The sequence below is a fragment of the Abramis brama genome (genome assembly GCF_963993115.1).
Source record: "Abramis brama genome assembly, chromosome: 23".
In the NCBI taxonomy this organism is placed as follows: Eukaryota; Metazoa; Chordata; class Actinopteri; order Cypriniformes; family Leuciscidae; genus Abramis; species Abramis brama.
The window spans coordinates 5859969-5887408 of NC_139985.1; the positions used below are offsets into that span (position 1 = coordinate 5859969).

A 27440-nucleotide genomic window follows, 5' to 3' on the forward strand; every position below is an offset into this window, starting at 1 on the left:
TCAGTGGGACCTGAAACATTCAGGTCATACTCATAAACGTATGTTTCTTGATTCAGTAGGACTCTGCCAAAATTCCTCTTCAACAGTAAATGTTAATGTTACACACACACACACACACACACACACACACACACACACACACACACACACACACACACACACACACACACACTCTTCATGTTTAATGGGGATTTTTTCATAGACAAAATGATTTTTATACTGTACAAACTGTATATTCTATCCCCTTACACTAAACCTACCCATCACAGAAAACTTTCTGCAACTTTACATTTTCAAAAAATAGCACGTAATTTATGATTTATAAGCTGTTTTCCAAAAAATGTCCACACAGGGACAAGGATTTTGGATATTGCCATCTTTGAGCAGACATTTTGTCCCCATAATGTAGGGTTTACCAAGCAAGCACACACCAATACACACACACACACACACACACAACATCCAGGCATCTACACACAATTTGGCATAAATACCTTCTCTCTATACTACATTCATGACTTTCTTGTGACAGTCAGAAACTACTACATGGCATGTCTTCGTTAAAAGTTTTAAGGTGAAGTCAGTAAAAAGCTCTTAAACCTTTTGGGCCTTTAACAGAGTGGAATAGAGCTTCTTGTTAAAGGTTTCATTGGACTTTTTTCCCCCTTTGAGTGTGTGAATTTTTTTTTACAGTCTATGGTGTGAATGTGTCTCATGATCTACCCTGGGAATCTATACAGGCACAATTCCCACAAGACAAAGCAAAAACACACACATACAAAAAAAAAAAAAAAACCTTATAGGCCTATGTATAGCCCATATTTTTTTTTTTTTGCCCAGTTTCTGCAAAACAATTTGATTTGTTAAAAATGACATCTATTATCTTTTCACAACAATCATTATAGAAAGGACATTCACATAAACCTGTTTGGTAGCCTATATATAGTGCAATATGTGGAGCACTTCAGCATTATGTTGTCAAGGCAAATGAGCCATTTATGGACTTTAAATGTCACCTGGCTCAAAAACAGCATATTATCCAAAGCTTTAATTTTTTATTTTTTCTTTCAATATGCTGTATCATGTACGTATCTGCAATTCAACGTTCTGTATGTATCTGCGCAACGAAAAAGTTGAAGAAAACTTGCCATGTGCAACAACATTGAGCGAGCTGTGCGCGCCAACGGATTTACGTCAGACGCCGCAAGTACGTCACGCGTAAGTACGTACGTCTCATAGAAGTTTGAAACTGACGAAGGGACAAAAATATTTATATAAAAGCTGACGCAAGGGCGCTAAATACAAACTTACAATCAATAAAGTGTGATTTAAAATTCCTATATTTATGAAAGCATCTTCACAGTCAAGAATCTCCTGCTAAATTTACGCCAGGTGCATTTATTTAATGAAAATAAGTCAGAGCTAGCTGCTAGCATGCTAACTGCGCAGCTTTAGCCGCCTCGATGAAAACATTCAATATTATTGTGTTTGCTAAAGATTTTTAAAAACAACACAGTTGTGTCGAGCCCGTAAAACGCCGTATTTATTTTTGACGGTATGTTTTATTCTAAACTGAATTATGTTGATGGGATAGTCTAAAAATGTGTGTGCTAATTTGGACTCAGTGGTGTTTCTTGAATATTATTGTCTGTACTTGCCAATTATTTGCTTGTTTTCATAAATTAGCTGTCTTTAGAGTGTTTTTCTGATGTATGGGGTAAAATCAAAAGTGTTGTGCATGCTGGACCAATGATGCAAGGCCTGTGCATCACAGATGTGTGTAACTGTCAAGTGAGTGTGGTGTGATTTTTTGATGTTTGTGTTTCTTTTTTATGTATATGTTTTTGGCTGTGTATTTTGTACATGATTTCCGTATAACTCTGTAAAAGTTTGTGTGTGATGTATTTTTTTCTGTCTGCAGGGCGTCTGTACATGTCTGTTCAGCTCTATGTTGTGATTTTTGTGTGCTGAATTTGTGTGTCATTTTCACAGTTTGTATTTCTTTGTGCAGAATGGCTCCTCGGTTGCAGCTGGAAAAAGCTGCGTGGCGGTGGGCAGAGACAGTCAAACCAGAGGACATCACACGTGAACATATCGAGTTAGCTTATAGGATTGCAGTGCTGCCTTGCAAAAGAGGGGCATGCAGGTAATATGGTGGTGACAATGTTCTGTTTACTATTCTCTCTGTTTATTTATTTCAGAAGAGCATTTAAAGGGACAGTTGTAATGGAACAACTGTGAAAACGCATGTCACTGTCACATCACTGTCCCACCTTGAACATTTTTCCTGTCACACAGGAGGAACTGTAAAGGGAATCCTAATTGTCTAGTCGGTATTGGGGAACAATCATGGTTAGGAGAAATTGATGAAAATACCTTCCACAACATCGATGACCCAAACTCAGAAAGACGAGATAAGGTATGCAAAATGACTGATTATTTCAATGACTGAAAATGGTTTTTAATGGCCTTAGTTTAACAATAAATATAGGGTTGTCAAATACGCTCAGGGCAAGTTTATTAACACTGATATGTCAACATCATCAACATTTATGTGATTGCTTTCTCTTCCAGAACACTTTTGTGGGCCTGACGAATCTTGGCGCCACATGTTACGTCAACACTTTCCTCCAGGTGTGGTTCCACAATCTGGACCTCCGCAGAGCCTTATATCGATTTCAGAATTCCAGAGCTGAAGTACACAACACGGATTCAGGTGAGCTTGAGGTTCTTTCTTTTAAAGGCATGATGATTTTATTGCTTTACTTCTCATTTGGCAATTACGATGCCATTGTAGCATGCACAATTATTGCAGTGGCAATTGCCATTTAGTAAACATTTTTTAGTAATTGTAAGGAGATTCACTCTGTAGCTACTTTGGAGCTAAGCATCAAGAGTACAATGCTGAAAGCATGACTTTTAGCATTAAATATGCATTAGAAGCATATTTATTGAAATTGACTTTTCTTATTTTGTGCACATTATTCTGCATACCAACAGATTATGAGCCACGGACGATATGCGAGCATCTCCAGTATCTGTTTGCATTGCTACAGAACAGCAACAGACGGTATATCGACCCCTCAGGGCTGGTGAAGGCTCTTGGGCTCGATACAGGGCAACAGCAGGTGAGCAAGCATAAGATGAAGCATGTTGGAGTGTCCTGTGGCTCATGTGAAATCTCAAAAGCTACTTTTATTTTGTTTTTAGGATGCTCAGGAATTCTCTAAACTCTTCCTATCACTTCTTGAAGACACACTTTCAAAGCAGAAGGACCCTAATCTCCAAAATGTCATCCAACAGCAGTTCTGTGGGCAGTTCTCTTATGTAACTGTGTAAGTTATTCTTGTATTATTCATGTAACTGTAATTTCAGATTCAGATTCTTGTCACTTGATATATTTATAGTCACATATATAGTCACTTTGAGAGTGATGTGTACAATGTATGACATGTACAATTACGTTATAATATTGTAATTAGAGCTTGTTTTTGTGTTATGTCAGATGCAACAAATGTGGACGTGAGTCTCCTCTACCATCACGATTTTATGAACTGGAGCTGAACATTCAAGGACATAAAAACCTCACGGAGTGCGTTACGGAGTTTTTGAAGGTAACTGCTCACATTTCTTGTGCCTGACAGCTCCATATGTCTATGTAGATGTTATATATTGTATTATACTGTATTAAGGGTCTCAATGTGTGGTTTCTCACACTGTTTAGGAGGAGAAGCTGGAAGGTGATAATCGTTACTATTGCGAGAGCTGTCAGAGTAAACAGAACGCCACCCGTCGGATCAAGCTCCAGAGTCTTCCCCGCACACTCAACTTTCAGCTCATGCGATTTGTTTTTGATAGGTGAGTATTGTAATATGTCATTATCAGATCTGTTACCTGATGTTTTATAGCCATTTTTAGTCATTTGTTTCTCATCTTTCTCTGCTTTTATAGGCAAAGTGGTCATAAGAAGAAACTTAACACCTTCATTAGTTTTCCAGAAGTTCTTGACATGGGGCCGTTTTTGGAAGGAAGAGGTATACTGTGCATTAATGTGCATTTAATATATACACTACAGTTCAAAAGTTTGGGCTCGGTAAGATTGTTTGTTTTTGAAAGAAGTCTCTTATGCTCACCGAGGCTGTATTTATTTGATCAAAAATACAGTAAAAAAGTAATATTGTGAAATACTATTACAAGTTAAAACTACTGTTTACTATTTTAATATATTAGAAAATGTAATTTACTCCTGTGATGCAAAGCTGAATTTACAGCATAATTTCTCCAGTCTTCAGTGTCACATGATCCTTCAGAAATCATTCTAATAATCTGATTTGGTGCTCAAGGAACATTTCTTATTATTATCAATGTTCAGAACCAGTCATCTGCTTAATATTTTTGTGGAAACTGTGATCATTTTTTATCTGATTAATTGAAAGTTTAAAAAAAAACTGCGTTTATATGAAACAATGTAAAAAAAAATCTTTACTGTCACTTTTGATCCTTGCCGAATACAAGTATTAATTTCTTTAAAAACAATACAAATCTTGACCGCAAACTCAGAATGATCACTATGTCATCTCAGAATCAGAGATAAGGAATAGGAATTTTAATCCATGAACATTACTTGATTCTTTTTCTCCCTCCACCTTTAAATTCAGAAGAGAAGTGCACGTATGAACTCAGCGCTGTGTTGATTCATCGTGGCGTAAGCGCATACTCTGGTCACTACATTGCTCACGTTAGAGATGCCCACACAAATGACTGGTACAAATTCAATGATGAGGAGATCGAGAAAATGGAGGGAAAGAAACTTCAGCTGGGCGTTGAAGAAGACATTGGTAACAACACATTTTGATTTTAGTTTGAATGAGGTCTCATTTTTTTTAGCTACTTGTGTTTACAGTCCTGAAAATATAAGTATAAAAAAATAAAAATATATTTTTTTCTTATCCTTTACATTCCAGCCGAGACGGGCAAGTCTCAAACCCGAAAGCCAAAATGTAGCAAAGGCTATCACTGTTCGAGAAACGCATACATGTTAGTGTACCAACAGCAGACAGAAGAGATTGACCAAACAGAAACTAACGTTGAAGTACCAGGTAAAATTAACTCTAATAAAACTGTATGAACATTATGGATTAAACAATCACATTGTTTTTTTTGTGCCACTGTAATTTTACACAACTGTCATTGTCATCAAGAGAAAACAACATTGAAAAAGTGTTATCTATTTACTGCATTATTAAGAAGTAGAAGTGTTCAAGCCTCTTATGAAATCTAATTAAGACGAATTTGTTTGGTTTTCAGCTTTTCTCCATAAGCTAGTTGAACAGGACAACAAGAAGTTTGAAGAGTGGTGCAATGAGATGGCAGACATGCGAAAACAGAGCGTTGACAAAGGCAAAGCCAAACATGAGGAGGTGAAGGAGCTCTACGAATTGTTACCCGCGGAAGACGGTCCGTAAAAATGCCCCGTGCATCAGTTTCTCTGACAATATAAACTTTTAAATATCCCATTTTTAAAATCTTAATTTTTGTGTTAAATTTACACTACTGTTCAAAAGTTTGGGGTCGGTAAGATTTTTGTAATGGTTTTGAAAGAAGTCTCTTATGCTCATGAAGTCTTCATTTGTTTGATCAAAAATACAGTAAAAACAGTAATATTGTGAAATATCATTACAATTTTTAAATGTAATTTTCCTGATCAAAAGCTGAATTTTCAGCATCATTACTTGTCTTACACATAGTCTTCAGTGTCACATGATGCTTTAGAAATCATTCTAAGGTGCTGATTTGGTGCTATTATTATCAATGTTGAAAACCGTTTGTGCTACTTAATGTTTGTGCAATTTTTTCAGGATTCTATGATGAATAGGATGTTCAAAAAACAGAATTTAACAATGTAAAGTCTTGACTGTCACCTGATCAATTCAATACATCCTTGCTTAAATAAAAGTTAAAGTGAAAAAAACGGCAAAAACAATCATATGAACCCCAAACTTTTGAACAGTAAGGCTTTTGTTTTTGTATGAAAGCATCTTTTTTTCAATAAGGAATCAAAGTCTGGGCTCCCTTTGTGTTTTTAGGCCAGTTATATGAGTTTGTGCCTCTGGAGTGGCTGAAGAAATGGCTTGATGACTCCACGGCCACCAAGGAAATTGACAACAGCCAATTCCTTTGCTCCCATGGCAAACTACACCCTGACAAGATTGGCGAGGCCAAAAGAATATCCATGAAGGCTGCCAATCTCCTTTTCGACCGCTATGGAGGAGGACCCAGACTAGACTGTAAGGGTTTCTTTTGTCAAACCTCTCCTTAATCATTCATTATGGTTTTGTTCAATATATACATTCATCCTGGATGGCGTTTAGGGTCATACCTCTGCAGAGACTGTGTCACTCAGAGATGTAGGGTGATCAGATTGAAAAACCAGCTAAATGAAGATTACAAAGAGGTCACAAATTTTGCCAAAGCCTCTTTGAAAAGGTACGGAATACTGAATCAGCTTCTTCTTTAACCTGTATCTCCAGCAGATGCTGCTACTGCAGTTCATTAGTTGTTTGATGAAGCTGATCTGGTGTTTATATTGGGTGTATTTAGTAATGAATCGGGGTTCTGGATCGGTAAGACTTCTCTAAGGAGCTGGAGACAATTGGCATTAGACCAGCTAGAGGAAGATGAGGAGGAAACCAAACACAACAACAGCAAAATGAACGGAGAGAAAAGCAGCAGCCCAGGTACCGAAACTTACAGATAGTCTTTCTTTCTTTTGTTTTAAGTCTCGTCTTTTAGTTGTTTATTATCTTTTTGTCTTTGTTAGCTGATGGAGTTAAAGGAGATAGTGACGACAGGGACGGTGAAGAGATGAAGAACTTTAATGAAGACATTCTCTGTTATCATGGTTTGTTGTCTCTGTATAAAACTAAAAACTAAATGGATATTTTTTTATATTTAATGGTGCATCTAACCGAATTAATGATAATTTTACATGAATTTAAGAGTTAAAAAGAATATTTACTCCATTCATTTAAATATTTTAAACTGTATTAATCATTAGCAAGGTTAGTTCTTTTCATTGATACCGTAATTGTGCTTTTTCTTTCTCCCGCAGGTGGTTTGAGTATACTAGAGAATGACAGGCGGCTGGTTTCTGCAGAGGTGTGGAATAAACTGCGGATGTATTTCCCCAAAGCACCAGAGTTCGCGCAACATCATGAGCCCTGTCAGCAGTGCATGGTAACAAATTGATCAATTAGCACAGCTGTCATGGTTAAAAGGTGTAGTGGACACTCGAAACCTTGTGATCTGCCTACTGTTATTTGGGAAAAGTCTTAGAAGGTTTTAAGATATACTGTTTCTTTCAGAGGCTGGATAGGGAAGGGAAAGAGAACGAGGCTTTGAACAGAATGATGGCAAATGAACAGAAGAGCTCCCTGCTCAACCTCTTCCAGGAGAAAAATCGGCCCACGCTGCAAAAATGGCCACAGGTAACGTCATTTTCCAAAAATTCTGTTTCAGTTTTTCCCCTGATGTTTTGAATAATTAAAACGACTTCTAGTAGAGAGGGTGAATACATCAGTATTTCATTCTTATTTTCAGCTCACTGACTTTGGTTTGAATTGTTTTAGGACACAGATGTTCTGTACATTGTACCCCTTTACTTTGTAGAAGAATGGAGGAAATTTATCAGGTAATGGAAAAAATACTTTTTCTGTAATCACTAAAATGTTTTTGCAGTTTTGATATGTCTAAGTTATTGTAATGTCTCCTGTTATACCTGTTCATACCACAGGAGGCCAGCAAAGAGTAACCCAGTGTCCAATGTGGGGAACAGTATCCTGCTCTGTCCTCACGGGGGCTTCATGTTCACCTATGACTCGATGCTGCAAGGAGACGCCCAACAGTGAGTTGCTCAGTCCTGACCTCTCACATGTCTTAGAGTGAAAATATGTCATTAAACAAAACTGCAGAAATAGTTTTCATTTGCATTATTTTCTAATACAGAATTGAAAAATGTTTTATTTATTTTATATGAAATATTATATATTTATAATAATAACAAATATAACGACAATAATAATATAAAATATATTACATATTTGTATGTGTATATATTTGAACTCTACCGTGTTTTCAAGTGAATTGTAATAATATTTCACAATATTACTGTTTTTACTGTATTTTTGAGCAAATAAATTCAGCCTTGGTGAGCAGAAGAGAAAAGATCTTACTGATCCCGAACTTTTGATCAATATACTTTTCATTTTACGTGTAAATTTTAACCAAATATTTTGATTTTTTTCATGGACATGTTATTCGTCACTACCCACATTAAGAGCAACTCTGAGTTAAGTCTGAGTGTTTGTGTCTGTCAATGCACAGTATAGCTCTTCTCTGGCCTGCTGAATGGGACGTGATCTACAAAATGTTTCTGGTGGACCATGTCATCTCCATATATCGGATTCATGATAAAACGCAAGACAACGGCAATGTGCAATACCAAACTCAACCAGGTGAGATAAATGAGCGGTAGTTTCTCGGAGGTCCCTCAAACAGACGTTGTATTTCATGTGAGAATGTGTTTTGTGCTCTCAGATTTGTGTCGAGAATGCAGAGAGGGCTTCATATTCCAGCAGCAGAGGGACATGAGGGAGTACGCGCAGGCCACTGTGTATGTTCGCAAAGTCATTGACAAGAAAATGGTGAGTCTTTACATGGTCACATGTCCTCAGTCAAACCCTAAACATTACAATTGTACTACCAGGAATAACTTATGTGCTATTTGGTTTCTCTTTTATAGATGATTAAGGAATCTGCCCCTGAGTTCAGTGTGAGTGGATCAGATGTTGAGGATGAAAGAGAAGAGCCAAAGATAGATGGAGAGAAAGATCCAGACTTCAGTCAGGTACTTTTGATCTATCTGTCTGTCCATCTTTCTAATTGTCTATCTAGCCATCCATCTATCTAGGGCTGTGTCGGTAAACTTGACAAACTTGTCTGAGTAACACTGGCGGTGGTCCACCAAAACACTTTTTTTTTAAAATGTGAATATTACCACAGGACTAAAACACAAAGCTTTGTTTACAAAATCAAAAATGAAATGTTCCATCGCAGCCATGGAAAGATCAGTTTGGTCACCTGATTTTGCGTGAATTTAACAATAGGCCTACTCCATTTTAACTGGACATTGAATCTCTTATTATCAAATTATCACTTACGTCTCACCTACTTTCCCAGGGGATTATAAACATTTCTTTCTTTCGTTTGCTTTTAATTAGGTCTATTATATTTGCATACTTTACTGTGATAAAGTAGAAAAAAGCTGAAGGACAGATGCCTTTTTACTTCAAATTCTATTTAACCCAGTTTGTGCTTGTAATTAGACTTGTTAAGATGCGTCAAGTTTATTTGGATATCATCTATTTATCTTGTCTATCTGGCTGTCTGTTTATTAATCTGACTATCTATCTGACTGTTTATCCATCTATCATCTATTTCTCTGTCTGTCTATCCAACTGTCTATCCATCTATCTGCCTGTCCAAATGTCCATCTGTCTGAATATCCATCGATCTATTGATTATCTACCTGACCGACTGCCTGTCTATCTGACTGTTTATGCATCTATCTATCATCGATTTATCTGTCTGATTTTTTTTATCCATCATTCTGTCCGTTCGTCTGTCTATCCATCTATTTGCCTGTCTATCCAACAATCTGAATTTGTGTGTCTATCTGACTGTTTATCCAACTATCCAAATATCTGTCCGTCCATCTGTCTGTCTGACTATCCATCTATCTACCTGATTATCTATCTATCTATCTATCCATGGCTCAAGCTCCCTTCTTTACATCAGTCTGAGGGCGGAGCCAAACGGCAGAAGCTGAACGACACCGCCTCTCTCTCTACGCCCGCTGTTGCCTCTGCTTCCAAGTCGGGCATCAGGAGGAGCACAAGGCACAGGAAACTCCGTGGGGAGAAAGCCCTCATCGTCTCTGCCAACCAGACGCTCAAAGAGCTAAAGATCCAGGTCTGTTAGTACAGCGAAAATTAAGTATTTCGATTTTATATGATGGCGCTTGTTGTCTTATTTTAAATAATTGCATCCACAGATCATGCATGCATTCTCTGTGGCTCCATTCGACCAAAACCTTTCCATAGACGGACGCTGTTTAACAGATGACTCCGCCACACTAGGAAGTCTTGGAGTCATCCCAGAGAGCATCATTTGCCTTAAGGTACAACTCTCAACTCACCAAGGCTGCATTTATTGATCAAAAATACAATAAAAACAGTAATATTGTAAGTTTCTAAAGTAAATAAATAAGCTGCTTGAATTTGACCCTCTACAGGCTGATGAACCCATTGCTGATTATGCTGCAATGGATGATGTTTATCAAGGTAAGCTTACCTTTTTACCTTACCTTTTTGTTTACGTCAGCTTAAATTCTAATACCAGTATGTCTCATTTTCAAACACATTAATCTGCATTTTTTTTATGCTGAGTATTTATTTTATTTTATTTTTTTGTAGTCTGTATGCCTGAAGAAGGATTTAAAGGTATGCATATACTATTGTGATCATTTCTGACATTTAATCTTTAAAACCTTTGTGAAAGAATCAGGAACATGATGTTGTCAATCATGTTCTACTGTATTTGTTTCCTTTTGTTCAGGCACTGGACTATTAGGACACTGATGGAGGCCTCAGATGTGGAACAATGCTGACAATGGCTGAGCAAGGATAAAGCTTGAACTACACATAGATCTTTTTTTGTTTTGTTTTTTAATTTGTTTTTGAATGTTGCAACAACTTCAAAAGTGTCTTTTTGCTTTAAAACATCGTGCTGGCTTTTAATATTGAAAGATGTTGATGCATCCTGCAAGGTTTTGTGGTCGTGCTTACATGACTGTGAAAAATACGGGTCAAGATTTCCTCAAAGGACGTTCCATTTCAAGGAAAATCTGAATTCCTCCTTGTTTTGTTGCAATGTCATGTTCAGAGATTATGTTCTGATCATATTTTGTGTGTAAAACAGTAAGTCTCTGTAAATCCTTTGTTGAAAAGAAGCTTGTGATGGCACTGCAATAGAGCTCGTACATATTTAAGAATGCATGAGCAACTTGAATATATAAAAAAAAAAAACGTATTTAGTCTTTGTTTTGTTAATGTAAATAACCTCATCAAAATACAGCAGTGAAGAAAAGTCTAGAACGATGAGCATAAATAGGAGACATTTCCGAATGTGGAAATATTAAAGCATTGCTAAATAGTTTAGACATGTTCTGCTACTAGCAGGCATTTGTGTGAACTTTTCTGTATGTTCTTTCATATGGGCAATAAATATTCTTTTTACATCTTCATATGTGTTTTTTATGTGTATTATGTGATTGATATCGTAAGAATTCTTATATAAATATAATGTGTGTTTGTTGTAGGAATGCACATATTCCTGTTACTGTTGTGTTTCTGGTCCCGTCAGTCAACATCTTGAGACCCAGCAAAAATGTTTATCATACTGACTGATAAAATAAAAGATTTATATTTTGTATCCATACTACTGTAACTATGAAGTAACAGTGCATACATTTAACCTGCATTGGAAAACTTGACAGAACTCCCACATTCCAATTGTTAAATATTTCTCAGCTGTTATGAAAGATGTAATACTAACTTCCTTATTCATTACACAATTTTAATTAACATATTGAAATAAATATGTGTTCCCATTTTGCACGTAGTGGCTAATGTTTATATTAATGTATTTTTGAGGCTTGTATAAATGTTACCCTGTTTACCTGCAGTAAGATTTAAAAAGGTAACCATATGGTTTGAAAACTTGCAGACATGTTTATTTTAAATGAATTTGAAAATCAATCAAAAATCCTTAAAACCATTCATTATACGCATGCGTGTAAAGATACCGCAAGACAAGTCTTGACGCGCATGCGCATTGTGTTAGCTAATGGCTCGCAAATCTTTTCGCGCATGCGCAGTGTTACACTGTTTTGGGCCGAATCTTTATTGCGACGCGAAATGTTGTCCTTCGAAGGAGTTTAAATAAAGAGCCGGATCTTTTGAATTTAAAGGTAAAGGGGAAGTGTTTAGCTGTGGTGTGCTGTGTGAGGCACAATCATTTACCTCTAATTTTGTGCAATTTGTACCTTTACTGCTTTTATTTTCTATATAGCATTAGATAGCATGTCAGCTTAGCCGAACACTGAAATGTCCCTCATTGCACGTGTTTATGGCGTCACATTTAGCTTAGTTAAATATTTGTTGTTTGCCTATTTTGTTCTTGCTATGAAGATAAAAATCCTCCAATTACCGTCTTCTAAATTGTTATATACTGTGTAAATTTGTTTCCTTAATTTACACTTGGAATAAACCATAGGGAATAAACAGGCTAAAATGTCTCCCCTTCAGTTATAAAGACACACCTCATGTACTGTGTTTGTTTACATTTTATTTATCTAAATAAGTGGTGCTTTAAGAGAATTTATGACATATAAGATGTTCTGAAACATATAGTTACTGTGCACGATTAGGTCTTTATCAAGGCACTCCTGTACTTTATTTAGGAACAGGAAAGGAATATTTCACTCAAAAATAATGTTTGGGTTATCTTTAAGCACATTATGAAGAAACAAAATACATTTGAGCTGATATTTTTTGTCCACCAGAGCAAAAAGGGATTCCCCTTTTATGTCACACTGCAAAAAAATAAATAAATAAAAATGTACCCAATATATAATCAATATAAATCTATATACTCAGAAGGAATATGACAAAGGATACTGTGTTTTTGTTGTTCTGAAAAAATTAAGTGATTTTTTTTTGCTTAAAACAAGAAAAAATGTGTCAAACTTAATTTGAAAGGGAAAACATATTACTTTTCTTACCCCACTGACAAATATTTTTTCTTGTTTTAAGCAAAAAACTTTTTCCAGTACAATTACCTTAGCATTCTTAGAACAAGATACATTTACCTGAGAAGCAAAATGACTTAAGACTAAATGTATCCTTAAAAAAAAAAAAAAAAAAAAAACTTTCAGTTGAGCAAGAAAAATACATTTAATTCAAAGGGAAAATAATATTATTTTTCTTAGCCTATTGACAGATTTTTTCTCTCTCTTGTTTTAAGCATAAACTGGGTTAATTTTGATCATTTTTTCAGCATTTTCTTCTTGTCCACCTCTACAGGTCCAAGATGGAGCTCCCAAACTACAGTCGACAGCTCATGCAGCAACTGCATGCTTTACGAAAGGAGAAGCAGTTCTGCGACTGCTCCATCCTGGTGGGCGAGACCCCCCACCCCGCTCACAAGCTAGTGCTGGCGGCCTCCAGTATGTTATTTAAGTCTGTTCTGGAAGGTTCTGACAGCATCTCCATCGACACAGATTTACTGTCCTCTCAAGAGTTTTCCTCTCTTCTGGACATGGTGTACACTGGTAAACTGCCTCCCGGCAAGCACAACTTCACCCGACTCATAGCCGCCGCTGACAGCCTGCAGATGTTTGATGTGGCTGTTGGTTGTAAGAACATTCTCACCGACCTCATGAAGCAGACTTCTATGGAAACTAAGACAGAGTCGACGGACTCTCAAGTAATAAAACTTGACTGTCTTAAGGAGCAATCTGAATCAGAGCAGCTTAAAAGCGACAAGAAGAGTTTGCAAGGTAAAATATTGACTGATTAAGGGATTGAGATCACTTCATTCGAGTGTTTTGTATGAATTGTGTTTATTTCTATGTTCAGAGGACAATGCAGTTGAGCTGATCTCTCAAAATCAAGCTGATATCACAAAGATCCTACAGTGTGGACAGTCATATGTTAAGGTTCTTGAGATCTGGGATGCAATCTCCACAGAGGAGCACAAGGTAAGATAGTAGTAAAAAAGTGTATGGAATAATTACGATTTTTTTTTTTTTTTGAAAGAAATTCTACTCACCAAAGCTGAATTTATTTGATCAAAATACAGTAAAAAAAAGTAATATTGTAAAATAATGTTTGTTGCATATCAAATAACTGTTATTTTAATTGTTATTTTAATATATTTTATAATTATATTTATTCCTATGATGGAAAGTATATGAAGAATATTAAGCAGCACAACTGTTTTCAACATTGATAATAATAAGAGTGTTTCTTGAGCAGCAAATCAGCATTTTATGATTATTTCTGAAGGATCATGTGACACTTAAGACTAAAATTGAAATCATTTCTCAATATATTACTGTTTTTACTTTATTTTGATCAAATAAATGCAGCCTTGGTGAGCATTAGACTTCTTTCAAAAGCATTAGAACTGTTTATGCAACTGATAATTCATTCTTAAGATGTGTTGATGATCTAAAGAAGCATTCAGGACTCTTTTTCATAATTCGAATGTAATATTGTATTCAGATCTGCCCTCTGATCTCCTGCAGGTCATACTGGAGAGCTTCAGAGGAGATCCATCAGCACATGAGGTTTACCAGCGATTGCTAAAGCTTGTGAAAGTTGAGAGAGTTCTGTCAGCTCAAACAGTCCTAACTTTGTTTGAACAGCTGAAATGTTTAAACCCTGAACCAGGATCAGTTCTGGAGGAGCAGGGAAATCAGAGCTGCCCCAAGCCTAAAGGTAAACTGACCTGGGTGAAAGAACCCATGAGTGTTGAATCATGGGTTGCTCGACTTTGAGTGATTGTACAACTTGTCCTGTGATCTGTTCATCCACAGATCCTGCAGCAGATGTTCGGGGCTCTGCTGGGCTTTTAGACCGTGTATCAGAACTAACTCTTCACCTCTCCAGTGTCAACAACCTCTCAGAGCTTTTGACCAATGCAGTGAACAGATGTTCCAGTGATATGGAAAAAGAGGTACATTTGTCCCTTACAGTTTGTTATAGTACTCATTAATTATACTGTAATTTGTTATATGTGACCCTGGATCACAAAACCAGTCATAAGTCGCACGGGTATATTTGTGGCAATAGCCAACAGTACGTTGTATGGGTCAAAATTATCGATTTTCTTTTATGGCAAAAATCATTAGGATATTAAGTAAAGATCATGTTCCATGAAGAAATTTTGTAAATTTCCTACCGTAAATATAAAAAAATATTTATTTTTGTGAGTGAATGCAGCACGATCGCGAACATTAATGGACAACTTTAAAGGCGATTTTCTCAACGTTTAGATTTGTTTGCCCCCTCAGATTCCAGATTTTCAAATAGTTGTATCTCAGCCAAATATCCTATCCTAACAGACCATACATCAATGAAAACCGTATTTATTCAGCTTTCAGATGATGACAAACTGACCCATGAGACTGGTTTTGTGGTCCATATAGTATATACAGTACTACATTTAAAAGTTTCAGGTTTGTAACGTTTTTAATGTTTTTTAAAAAAAGTCCCTTATGCTCACCAAGGCTGCATTTATTTAATTAAAAATACAGTAAAAACTGTAATATTGTGAAATATTATTACAATTTAAAATAACTGTTTTCTATTTTAAAATACTTTAAAATATAATTTATTTCTGTGGCGCCAAGCTGAATTTTCAGTATCAATACTCCGGTCTTCAGTGTCACATGATCATTCTAATATGCTGAGTTGCTGCTCAATAAATATTTCCTATTATTATTATTATTATTATTATCAATGTTAAAAACAGTTGTGCTGCTTAATCTTTTTGATGAAACCGGGATGCATTTTTATTCCAGGATTCTTTAATGAATAAAAGTTCAAAAGCAGCATTTATTTGAAATTGAAATCTTTTGTAACAATGTAAATTCTTTACTGTCTCTGTTGATCAATTGAATGCATCTTTCCTGAATAAAAGTGTTAATAAAAAAAAAATTAAAAAACTTTCTGACCCCAAACTTTTGAATGGCAGTGTATGTGTCTGTTCTTCCTAAGGCAGTGCTGCAGTGCTGTTCTGCTCCATCATCAGTGGAGGTGGTGGAAAGGTTGTTATGTAAACTCAGAGAGAAGACCATGAGTGAAGAAACGTTTCTGATGCTGCTCCATGAGGTGAAGGAAAGCTCCTCAGATCTGCTTCAGCTTCTGGAGGCCCTGAAAGACCCAACGGGTATGCACAGCAAAAACCTCTGACACATTTCATCATACAGCATATTCCTTCAGCTAACACTTCTGATGACTGCTACTTCTTCAGGTAACACAGCTGAAGACAGCAGTGGGATGGATTTGTTGAGAATATATCAGAACAGACTCATCGAGCTGAATCTGGATCTCCAGCTCATCGAACAGAGCCTTAAAATGGGTCCTGACATGCCTGCAAATGACAGAGAGGTACCTGTGTTGCATTACAAAATGACCTTTAAGAAGTGGATTCAAAGCAAGGAACCATTTTTAATAGAATTGTGTCCATTCAAGTGTATTGAAGCCCTGCTGGGAGGAAAAGGAGATGGCGAAGTGGTTGAAAGGCTGATATCTGCAGCATTGGACGGGTCACTGCAGGCGGTGACTGTATGGAGGCTGTTCCTGTGGACAGAGACACACAGTCCAGAGCTGGGGCTCCTCATGCAGGAGGTCAAGGAGAAACGAGACGCACGAAAACTTCTCCAAACCAGTGAGTGTCAAACAGCTTTTACATCAACACACTGCTTTTGGTCACTACAACTGTCATTCTCTGAATGTGTGAGAATTCAGGAAAATCCTTTATTAAGTAAATTAACCCAGTCTCTCTGTGTACCAAAATTATATTTCGATGCTTTATTTTTTAGTTAAAGACATAGATGTGCTCTTCCAGCACAAATCACTCATTCTGGAAACAATCAGTGACATTACCCTGCTCGAACAGGGTGTGGACGCAACGGATCATGGAACAGAGCAATTTGCTGAGGTAAGAAATAGAGGATAATATATTAAAATTATGAAATTATGGTCTGCGTCCTAATTGGCTAATCGCACTGACCCCAAACGTTTGAACAATAGGTATATATATATATATATGTGTGTGTGTGTGTGTGTGTGTATATGTATGTATGTTTGTATGTATATATATAATATAAATATACAGTATATTGTAAGTATAATTCACTGACAAAGTACATATTTTGAGTGTGTAGTAAGACACACAGCTATGACCTTGCTTTCGTTGCTAATTTTATACAACAGAAAGTTGAGAACAGTCAAACTCCTTTTTCCTTGCAATACACAAGGGGATGTGGGTAATATTAGTCCAAAGTGCACTGATGCATATTTAAAAAAAAATCCACTCAGGCACTTTTGGTTCACTGTTTCAGTGTACTTTAAATTAGAAAAATACACTAGTCGCATACTTTGTATTTCCAAGAGATTTTCTTTGTGCAAATATACAACATATAAAATAAAATATAAGATTACAAAACATTATTTTTGTGTGTCCTAGTTTCTCCAGAGCTGTCGGAGAGCCGATGGTGAGCTGGAGTCAGTACAGCAGACTGTCGAGAGAGTTTTGAGTCGTGACTCAGAGTTTGCCAGTTCACTGTGCCAGCTGCTGTCTGCCAACCAGCAGAACTTCCCTCAGCTGACCACTCTCACGAACCACTTCAAACATACTGGTGAAGGACTTCACAGAACATAGATATTTCTGACCATGTGATGATAACATTTTAAAAAGCATCTGATGAAAAATCGTAACAAAACTTTACGTTTTATCCATGTTCAAAACAGGGCCTCTGTCAGATTCTGACTGTCCTGTAAAATCTGAGGTTGAGCAAGAAGTATCAACTGCAGACTCTGAGGATGATGATGGGGAAGACTCCAAAACAAAAGGCAGAAGGAAGGCTGTGCCTGTGTCCTACCGCTGCGAGTGGTGCAATAAGACGTTTGACTTTAAGTGTCGTCTGATAAAGCATAAGAAAGGCTGTGCCCTCGCACCGGGGAAGGAGCAGCGCTGCTCAGAGTGTTCAATGCCGTTTCCAACGCTCAAGAGTCTTCACCAGCACTGCATGGAAGCCCACGGCGGCCCGCCGGCTAAGAAGAAGAAAACAGAACAAGTACCATGTGACATGTGCGACAAGACCTTCAAACACTCTTCAGGTGGGTGATGATCATTCTCAAGATTTTGCTGGTTGTTAAAGGGATAGTTCACCCGAAAATGAAAATTTTGTCATGACTTACTCAACCTCATGTTGTTCCAAACCTGTATGAGTTTCTTTATTCTGTTGAACACAAAATAAGATATTTTGAAGAATGTTGGTAACCAGACAGTTGACGACTTCCATAGTAGGATAAAAATACTGTAGAAGTATTTTATACCAACATTCTTCAAAATATCTTCTTTTGTATTCAACAAAAGAAAGAAACTCATACAGGTTTGGAACGACATAAGGGTGAACTTTTTTTAGTTAACTATCCCTTTAATGCGTGAGCTCCAGACAGAAAACAAGTGTATTCATTAGGCATTAGCACATTAGTTTTTGCTATAGTATATCAAAATTGGCTTCAGGTATCATGATTCAGTTTCACTGGTTTGAAATGTTGTGAAAATGTTATGAAAACACTACACCTCCATTTCCAAAAATACAATAAAAAAATGATTTTTTTTAAGGTCACTTGGTGTCTGAATACATTTATGGATATAAAATGGACCTTAAACTCACTCTTACATCAGCACTGTTTTATGATTTCATTACTTATTCTTTTCAGGTCTTTTGTATCATAAACGCACGGAACATTTTGAGGAGCGGCCGTACGCATGCGAGGAGTGCGGGGCGAAGTTTGCTGCCACCTCGTCCCTGAAGAACCACATGCGTCTACACACGGGAGAAAAACCCTTCCACTGCAAACACTGTGACATGAGCTTTTCTGTGGCCGCCGCTCTGTCCTACCACACCAAGAAGAAGCACGCCGAGGGTGGGAGGGTTTAAATGGTTTTTCTTGTTATTATATCAGGCTTTTGTGTGAAAACCAGCGACAACATTCTGCAAATTCTGCATTTGCAGGTAAAATGTACTGCTGTCAGTACTGCTCAGCCTCATTCGCACAGTCCATCGAACTGACGCGTCACGTACGCACGCACACGGGAGACAAACCGTATGTCTGCAGGGAATGCGGGAAAGGCTTCAAACAAGCCAATGGACTATCCGTCCATCTACAGAACTTTCACAGTAAGCACATCCACATGAGTCACATGATGTATTTCACTCTCTAATAAACACAAACTAAACTACTTCTCTGTCCCATTAGACATTACAGAACCTCATGACTGCCAGAAATGCCGGGTGAGTTTCTCTTCGCTGGACGAGCTCCGACAGCACATCCAGGAGGTGCATCCGAAAGAGCTGCACCAGTGTCCCGAGTGCAGCAAGATCTTCAACAGCGAAGCCAATCTGGAGAAACACATGAACATTCACGACGGAAACAAACCCTACAGCTGCAAGATGTGCAAAAAGTCCTATCAGGCAAGAACAGTCAACTTGATTTATTGAATGATAAAGGATTATTTCTATCCAATAGAAAATCGTGTCAACGGAACTCTCTTTTTGTGCAATTTGCTTAGAAGGCAATGTTTTTGCATTAAATAAGCAAGTACACAGTGGCCCCAAAATGTATTTTGACACTTAAACTACACATAATAATATATAAATTGCATTATATATAATATAATATAATATAATATAATATAATATAATATAATATAATATAATATAATATAATATAATATAATATAATATAATAATACTGTTAAATTCTTTTGGGGTCGGTAGATTTTTTATGTTTTTGAAAGAAGTCTAATGCTCACCAAGGCTGCAATTATTTGATCAAAAATACAGTAAAAACAGTAATATTGTGAAATATTTTTACAATTTAAAATAACTGTTTTCTATTTTGATATATTTTAAAATGTAATTTATTTCTGTGATGCAAAGCTGAATTTTCAGCATCATTACTCCAGTCTTCAGGGTCACATGATCCTTCAGAAATCATTCTAATATGCTGATTTGCTGCTCAAGAAACATTTTTCCGGTATTATTTGATGAATATAATATTATTTTATTAATAATAGTAATATTTATATAATTTAAATTATAATTATTTTAATGATTCATTTTAACACACACACATAAATACATTTATTAATGAGGACAGTACAAGCACATTAATCAAACATTGTTTTCTTCATTCCAGACTCTCTCCGGTCTGTGGTACCACAATCGCACTGCGCACCCTGAGAGCGTCTCTGCCCAGGGCAACAAAACCATCAAATCTCTCCTGCAGTGTGAGAAGTGTGACAAGACATTTAGCAACCGAAACAGTCTGTTAAAACACCAGATAACCAATCACACAGGTAAAGAATGACCACTAAGTTAGTATGAACTAACCATTGATACTCTTACTGTTCGTCACAGTTACGATGTACTAGTATTGATTGTGTGTGTGTTGTTCAGAAGTGCGCGTGTGGAAGTGTGTGAACTGTGACAGCACTCTGACGAGCGAGCAGGAGCTGCAGGAGCACGTCTGCAGTGGACAGTCGAGTCAGGCCAGCTCTGTGTTCAGCTGTATGATCTGCTCTCTCCACTTCCCCTCAGAGCCGGACTTCCAGCAGCACTTCCTGTCCAAACACCTGCAGCTCATGCAAGAGGAAGCACAGACACAGGCCTCCAGTTCTCATACGGTGACGCCCCAAACCTCCCACAGTCACCCATGACAGAAATTAGAAAATGTGCATTTATTGGTGGGAAGTTAAATTAAATTTAATCTGCAGTGCAATTAAAGTTTAAAGGATCATCACAGCAATTTCCTATTAGTCAAGGTTTCACAACCAAATGCCCAAAATATTGTGTCCATTCATTTTAAAGATATTTGCAATGGTTAAGGCAAGACACAACAGGTGAATAGGGTCAAAGTGTAAATTAATAAATATCACCATACTGTCCCCATTTGATTAATCGCATTACATGTTATCTTTGTAGTTTAAGATTAATGCTGTATTAATAGTACATCAAAACTTTAATATCAAGATCATACTGTTTTCCAAGAAATGTCCAAAATACTAAATGATATTTGCAATTTTACCAAACTTGTATTACAAGTTTTCTGAAATTTGATATTTAAATATGCACATTATTTAATATCTAATTAAATATGCACTAAAAAGCAGAAATCTGAACATTGGATTATTGCCCTTAAGGTTTTTATAGAGAGCATCTCTTTTTATCACTGAAAATACTGTCAAAAATGTTCTCTGTAAAAATCTTAAGAAATAGATAGGAATAAACCTGGAAAGTCTGCTGTATATTAAGTGCCACTGAAATTGAGATTCATGAGAAAAAAAATATTTTGAAAAGTGGCCTTTGAATTGCAATTTAAATCTACAGATGCAAATAGATAAAGAAGAGTGATTAAATAAACACTTAAATGTGTTATTAAAAGAAGGCACGTTACAGAAGCAAAATAGACCAAAATCTCGAAATTGACCAGTGCCTGAAAAAACAGGTTTTGTCTGTAGAATCATATTTCACTACACAGTTCTTCCTTGTCAACAAAAGAGGCTTGACTGAGGTTTTCTTGACTCTTTCCAGGTGATTCAGTGCGAGGAGACAGCCGGTCAAGAGGTGGAGCAAGTGATTAGCCTCGACCAATCCCGGATTGAGGGGTCACCGCAGGTGTTCGTCGCTCTGGGGGATCAACAGGAAACTCCCAGCGGCTCTGGAATTGTGGCCGTGAGCATGGAAGATCTCCTGAACGGCACAGTCACGCTCATCTGTGAAGAGGGTCAGTGAAGCACATGGGTTTATGATCATGCTCATGTTCCTTTTTACACTGGATTACACCGGGGATTGAAGGCTTTAGCCTTACTGTGAATGTTTTGTGTGATTCTCTGGATCACTTGATATGTTTTCCTCTCCTGGAAGAGGCTACGCGTACACAAGCATACAAAAATCCATGCTAAAAATAGCTCAAGATGACATCTGTGTCTTCAGTACAGTCTGAATCTTTTTTGATTGCAGTGCATTATGAACTACATTGCTTTTGGGGTCTTTATTTATTTGAGCATGTTCTGACAAGCACACACTTATTTTAAAAGCGAAAACGAATTTGTTTTCCAACACAGCATCTACCTCCAATCAAGCATCATGTTCAGAGAGAATTTTTGTGTTTGGTACATGAGACTTTGGACCGTTTCAAAATGCTTAACTATCTTTTACAGAGTGTCTATTTACATCAAGTACAAATAGCCCGTCTTCTTTTCCTGCTAAAAATAACTTGTAAAAAATATTTGTGACCAAGCTGACTGTTTAACATTTTATTTCTACATCTGTGTAGAAATCTGATGAATGCGATTTTAAATAAATCATGGGAAAGTTTGTCTAGTATTTACTATGTATAAGTATAAATAGCAAATAATTTTTTATTATAATAAGGATGACATCAGCAGATAAAACATGCGACAAGTCTTTTTGTAAATCATGCTTATGTTTATTTTATAGAAATTGAGTAGAAACAATCATTTACTGTTCATAAGAAAGATCACACCAACCCTCAAATACATGTCATACAGTATAGATTAAAATACTATATTATACTATAATATATATTTGTAGTTGATAAGTCAGTAATTCATAGACAACCCTGAGTCATTGTTTTTTACATTCATAGGAGCGTAGTTTAAAATCTAATAACCTGACCACACTGCAGTTTCATAAAAATCCTTACAGTACTCAACAGAAACTTGCACTGTCAAATCAATACAGTAAACAGTGGATTAATCCATAACACTGCAGTTATACTCGTCTAGTGTTTGTTAATACAGGAATATATGAACACAAGAGACCAACAAATAATCTCTAGTTATTGCCACATAATGCAAAGAAATACACTGATACTGACTTTACAAATAAAGCTTTGAACTAAGCATCAGATGCCCACATTAATTTTACTGTCCAGACTAAATATGCACAATATAACAGTATCAGCTATTCTCATTTTTAACGATGTTATTTGGTTGATATTGGATACAGATCATACTTGGGTTATATCAAGACTGAAACTTACATAGTTTTCTTAAAATAACACACAAAACATTCATTATCAGCCATAATAAAAATAAATATTGGGGAAAACAGTTGCATTCCTAGTCCAAAGAAAAAAAAGTCAAAATAACTTTCATTTTATGTCATACATAGGAAAGTGTCATACAGACAATTAAGAAGAGAAGGCACACAATTAAACGCTACTGCAACACAACAAACTGAACTACAGCTCTCTAAAACAATGATTCATCACAAGGATGAGGTTAAAAATAAGAGACGAACATGACGATAATATACCTATACCATTTACAAGTTTACTGTAAGCATATTCTTGCAATGCAAATGCCATTTTGTTCATTTTCCCAGAGTGCCACACGGCTCCTTATTCAGCAGTGCATAGTAAAAAAAAAAAAACAGTTGCTTGTATTAGGTTATAAAAAAAAGCAAATATATAATTACTCATTTACAATGTTCAAGCATGTCCTTAAGAACAAAATATCAGTAGTCAGCATACCGTTAGAAAGTGTGATCAGTACATACTCATTATTAAGGTAAAACATTTTTATATTTTAACAAACATTATGTAAATATTGAAAATATGCAACTATATTTTCAGTGCATAGTTCTTGGGTTTACAAGAGTAAATAAGCATTTACTGCGTGATTATAAACGGCAAATTTCCTTCATTGAAATATCTACAGTTTGCTAACCACCTTTAATTGACCCTATGATCACCCCCCTCACCAAAAGTGCTCTTCAAGGACACAAAAATGCTATTTGTACTTTTATAGTGCCACCTACTGGTTTGGATGAATATTTCTAGTTTTCCTATCTTACGTAGAATTAAACAGCCTTTTTTCGGCTGTTAGTATGACTGCAGGCCCTGCCCTAGTTTTCAGCTAGTAATCTTCTTTTTGGGCAGGAAGGCACTGGTGATTTGGTTCATCACCACTAAGGCGGGAAAAAGTGGGAGGAGTAGGAAGATATACCAGATTGGGCCTGTCACCGAGGCCTGAAACCAGTCTGTAAACATGGCTGACATGACCGTGACGGTGGCCAGCAGGTAGGCCACCAGACCACAGGTGGCGTGATACAGTCTCCACCGAGGAAACGAGTAAGTGCTGATGAGTTTGGGGAACAGGAGAAAGACGCCACACATGGCCTGCAGGACAGTAGCAGCCATCGTAGTGACTCCCAGCAGGCTGTGCCAGGAGGTGAAGTGCGAATGCTCCTTTATGTTCTTGCTGGCCACCATGAAGCCGAATCCTGTGGCGCCACACACCAGCAGCAGGGCCTGAAAGAACCAGTGCAGGCGGACCTTCCACTTACGGGACTTGAAGCAGAACGGGTTTCCCTCAGCAGAGAAAAGCAGGATCCCTTCAGTCATACACAGGCAAAACTAAGACGGGAGAGAAAGCAGGACGTTTAAAGGGAACATATCAAGTAAAACACAAACTGTCCTGCTTTTTTGGAAAGAGTTCAATATACAATATCACTCAAAAGTTGGATTTTTTAAAATGTTTTTGACTCTTAAGTCTCTTATGCTCCCCAAGGCTGTATTTGTTTGATCAAAAGTACAGTAAAAACAGTAATAATGTAAAATATTATTTCAATTTAAAATAACTGTTTTCAAAATGTAATTTATTCCTGTGATCAAAGCTGAATTTTCAGCATCATTACTCCAGTCTTCAGTGTCACATGATCCTTCAGAAATCATTCTAATATGCTGATTTGCTGCTCAAAAAACATTTTTTATTATTATTATCAATGTTGAAAACAGTTTTACTGCTTAAAATATTTTTTCAGCATGCTTTAATGAATAGAAAGTTCAAAAGAACAGGATTTATTTGACAAATAATTTTGACAAAATTTTCACAGGATGAATTTTGAGTGTTTAAGCTTTCGATTGATAGCCAATTCATGACGATTACGCAAATATATGATAGGGTAAAAAGTGTGCTAGTGAACGGTAGTGTATATGATGGCTTGCTAACTGTTCTATATAGAGAAAAGAAAATCTGACAATTACTGTACTGTCAGACTCTGAAAATGACCTCTGTTATTAGAAGTGAATGTTGTGTTTGTCATCAAGGTCAGTGTAATCAGACTCTCGTGGTAAAGCAGTCGAGGCTAATTCCATTGTCTTTGTGTTTCACCACACTCTATTTATTATTAACAAAAGACATATTTTATTCATTCCCTGAGAGGCTGAAAGTCAATGAAACACACTGCATTATTAAAAACTGCAGGAGTGACTATAAAAAAAGAAATTGACTTTTATCAGCCTATGGCTAAAAACATAATGAATTGTATAATATCTTGTGTAATTGAATACATAAAAACGTACCCCAAGTGACATGCAGACGGGATGCCAAGAGAAGAGACCTGAAAGCATCAACACAGCATGATATTTAGAAACACTTTATATTATTTTTTATTTTATTAATACCTAACCTTACCAATGCTTAACATCATCAGTTCATGTTTCTACTATAGAATTACCATAGTACATGTAAAATAAAAAAATAAAAAAAATGAATTTATACAATGCTAATACTCCAATTTGGTAGCCTATATCAAAAAAAAAAAAAAGAAAAAAGAAAAAAAAAATTACCATGGAATCACCGTGATACATCTTTAAAAACATGGTAAAATGTCCAAAAACATCCTAACAATATCAATATACGTGATTACGTGAATGATTAATTGTATTCACGCTCCAATATATTTCTAATAATACCATAAAAATACAACAGTGTACTTACAGGACAAAACTACTATGGTAACCAAGGTACTTTGTTGTGGAAATGGCATGGCACTTTCATTCATTTTTATACTCATACTTATAACTCAATAAAGGTCTATTTTATTACGTTTTAGTCAGGAATACGTGCTACATAATTTTTTTTCCAATAATTTTTTGCGAATATTTTTTAACACCATAAAGAAGTACCATACATAGTACTAGTACCATATTCTTGGACATGTATCGGAAACATGTATGAATTTCTTTCTTCTTCTGAACACTAAAGAAGATAAGAATATGGGTAACCAAACAGTTGATGGGCCTCTGACTAAATTGAGTCAATTGGGTCCCATCCACTGTTTGGCTATACCCATATTCTTCAAAATATCTTCTTTTCGGAAAAAAATAAGAAATTCATACAGGTTTGGAACAACTTATGGGTGAGTAAATTATAACAGAATTTTCATTTTTAGGTGAACTATCCCTTTAAGTACCATGTAAATGCCACTTGAATTTCGGTATTATGGCATTAGTGCATTACCATCTGTCACTATATGGTATTGCCACAGACTAAGTAACAACATGTAGGTACTATATGTATCAAATATGTACATGCAGTTGAAATAACTCACTTGTTCCTGGTCTGGACAGTATGGAGATGATAATGATCAGGCCGAGGGAAACGATGTGCGCAGCGACCACAGACACTCTGCGCAGCCACACATAGAGACAGAAGTCCCGCATCCCGAGTCCCTCTCCAACCGCGCTGTACTCCACATCCGACGACGCGCGCGTCCCGAGCGGCATTCCTCAGCAACTCACCTCAACTCAATGCTTACATTTAAGCCCAAACTACACAACAGAAAATGTCTCTCTTAAGTATCATCCCCGCTGAGATTCACCGAACCAGATTTATCCGGGGCTTTTAGAACCGAAACGCATAACATTACAACTCCGTTTTCAAAAAAGATAAGCTGTTATTCCAGTTTAGTGGTTGGTGTGACAGTGACACTTAAAAAAACGCATTTCCTGGATAGGGATCGTACTACGGTAAAGTATTGTCTCTTAATATTCAGGAGCCATGCAGTTGTGATCAAAGACTACATACATAGATGCCTCATTTGCGGCCTTTGCAATGAGGCGCAACATGTAAGCTGTCCGCCATATTGGAGCGGTCCGTGAACATTTCGAATTAAGCAAGTTGACGAAAGTGTGCAAGTCTGCAACGGTAGTAACGCATGTATGAATATCTATAAATGAATAACACAATACAACAAGACAAAGGCGTCAGCTCACACGACATTAATAAGTTAGCATAGTAAAAGTAAAAACATTACCAAAGTGCCATAGAAAAAAAATGGAATATAGAGTTAATACATATAAAAACACAAACTAACACATTCTCAACTATGAAAAGTTATCCAATTTCTTCGGGAATTTAAATCTCAGAGGTTTCACAACCAGAAGTTGCGCAATGTTGTGGCAGCAATGGTTCCCGCCGACGTGTCTGCAACGGTCGAATGTGGAATCTACGAACACATATCTATGGTTGCGATTGGAAGGTTACCGAGCAAAGCGAGCATGACCACATTAATATTCATGAACGAGCGTTCGCCATAGGACAATAGCCGAGGAACGTCGACATAGCCTTTTTAATATTCAAAATAAACATGATACCTAACAGTAACCTACTTAATATTTAAGAGCAAAGATTTTGCCAAAGTAATG

At 36.6% G+C, this 27440-nt stretch overlaps 3 protein-coding genes across 12 annotated transcripts; 2 read left to right on the forward strand and 1 right to left on the reverse strand.

The window, feature by feature from the left end:
* Nucleotides 1–1209: 1209 nt before the first annotated feature.
* usp48 (ubiquitin specific peptidase 48) lies at nucleotides 1210–11362 on the forward strand. 10 transcript variants are annotated; one of them, XM_084101798.1, is made up of 29 exons: nucleotides 1210–1555; nucleotides 1687–1791; nucleotides 2012–2146; nucleotides 2299–2419; nucleotides 2575–2716; nucleotides 3001–3128; nucleotides 3211–3335; nucleotides 3506–3614; nucleotides 3725–3858; nucleotides 3952–4034; nucleotides 4659–4838; nucleotides 4965–5099; nucleotides 5308–5457; nucleotides 6087–6287; nucleotides 6372–6486; nucleotides 6601–6737; nucleotides 6821–6901; nucleotides 7112–7236; nucleotides 7365–7487; nucleotides 7629–7690; nucleotides 7793–7903; nucleotides 8383–8513; nucleotides 8596–8702; nucleotides 8801–8905; nucleotides 9838–10029; nucleotides 10112–10237; nucleotides 10352–10400; nucleotides 10533–10559; nucleotides 10675–11362. In XM_084101798.1, exons 2-29 carry the CDS (start codon nucleotides 1775–1777, stop codon nucleotides 10695–10697), a joined length of 3174 nt encoding a protein of 1057 aa, XP_083957924.1. In that variant the 5' UTR covers nucleotides 1210–1555; nucleotides 1687–1774; the 3' UTR covers nucleotides 10698–11362. The 10 variants fall into 10 exon arrangements, 5 of the variants coding, with proteins under 5 accessions (XP_083957924.1, XP_083957923.1, XP_083957926.1 ...); XR_014604379.1 differs by having other exon boundaries at nucleotides 1214–1791; nucleotides 7112–7277; XR_014604380.1 differs by having other exon boundaries at nucleotides 1214–1791; nucleotides 8388–8513.
* A 610-nt stretch (nucleotides 11363–11972) lies between these two features.
* zbtb40 (zinc finger and BTB domain containing 40) lies at nucleotides 11973–24021 on the forward strand. The gene is made up of 18 exons (XM_084101031.1): nucleotides 11973–12088; nucleotides 13203–13678; nucleotides 13758–13879; nucleotides 14429–14621; nucleotides 14720–14859; nucleotides 15903–16074; nucleotides 16159–16295; nucleotides 16380–16575; nucleotides 16730–16848; nucleotides 17377–17548; nucleotides 17661–18029; nucleotides 18639–18845; nucleotides 18935–19099; nucleotides 19179–19393; nucleotides 20121–20280; nucleotides 20381–20607; nucleotides 21515–21707; nucleotides 23889–24021. Exons 2-18 carry the CDS (start codon nucleotides 13210–13212, stop codon nucleotides 23900–23902), a joined length of 3270 nt encoding a protein of 1089 aa, XP_083957157.1. The 5' UTR covers nucleotides 11973–12088; nucleotides 13203–13209; the 3' UTR covers nucleotides 23903–24021.
* On the reverse strand, nucleotides 22396–26769 carry cyb561d1 (cytochrome b561 family, member D1). Its single transcript, XM_084101032.1, has 3 exons — nucleotides 26345–26769; nucleotides 25314–25351; nucleotides 22396–24365 (listed from the first exon to the last, which is right to left on the reverse strand). The coding sequence occupies exons 1-3, from the start codon at nucleotides 26517–26519 to the stop codon at nucleotides 23862–23864; spliced, it is 717 nt and encodes a 238-aa protein (XP_083957158.1). The 5' UTR covers nucleotides 26520–26769; the 3' UTR covers nucleotides 22396–23861.
* Between the last annotated feature and the right edge of the window lie 671 nt (nucleotides 26770–27440).

Bases quoted from the DNA above. Each gene is read 5' to 3' on its own strand.
- cyb561d1 (XM_084101032.1), bottom strand. From the start codon at position 26,519: ATGCCGCTCGGGACGCGCGCGTCGTCGGATGTGGAGTACAGCGCGGTT. The intron at 25,352-26,344 runs GTGAGTTATTTC...TGATGCTTTCAG, and splicing joins ACTGTCCAGACCAGGAACAA to GTCTCTTCTCTTGGCATCCC. The intron at 24,366-25,313 runs GTACGTTTTTAT...CTCCCGTCTTAG, and splicing joins CCGTCTGCATGTCACTTGGG to TTTTGCCTGTGTATGACTGA.
- zbtb40 (XM_084101031.1), top strand. From the start codon at position 13,210: ATGGAGCTCCCAAACTACAGTCGACAGCTCATGCAGCAACTGCATGCT. The intron at 14,860-15,902 runs GTACATTTGTCC...GTTCTTCCTAAG, and splicing joins CCAGTGATATGGAAAAAGAG to GCAGTGCTGCAGTGCTGTTC. The intron at 16,296-16,379 runs GTACCTGTGTTG...TGTCCATTCAAG, and splicing joins TGCCTGCAAATGACAGAGAG to TGTATTGAAGCCCTGCTGGG.
- usp48 (XM_084101798.1), top strand. The intron at 4,839-4,964 runs GTAACAACACAT...TTTACATTCCAG, and splicing joins GGGCGTTGAAGAAGACATTG to CCGAGACGGGCAAGTCTCAA. The intron at 6,487-6,600 runs GTACGGAATACT...GGGTGTATTTAG, and splicing joins GCCAAAGCCTCTTTGAAAAG to TAATGAATCGGGGTTCTGGA.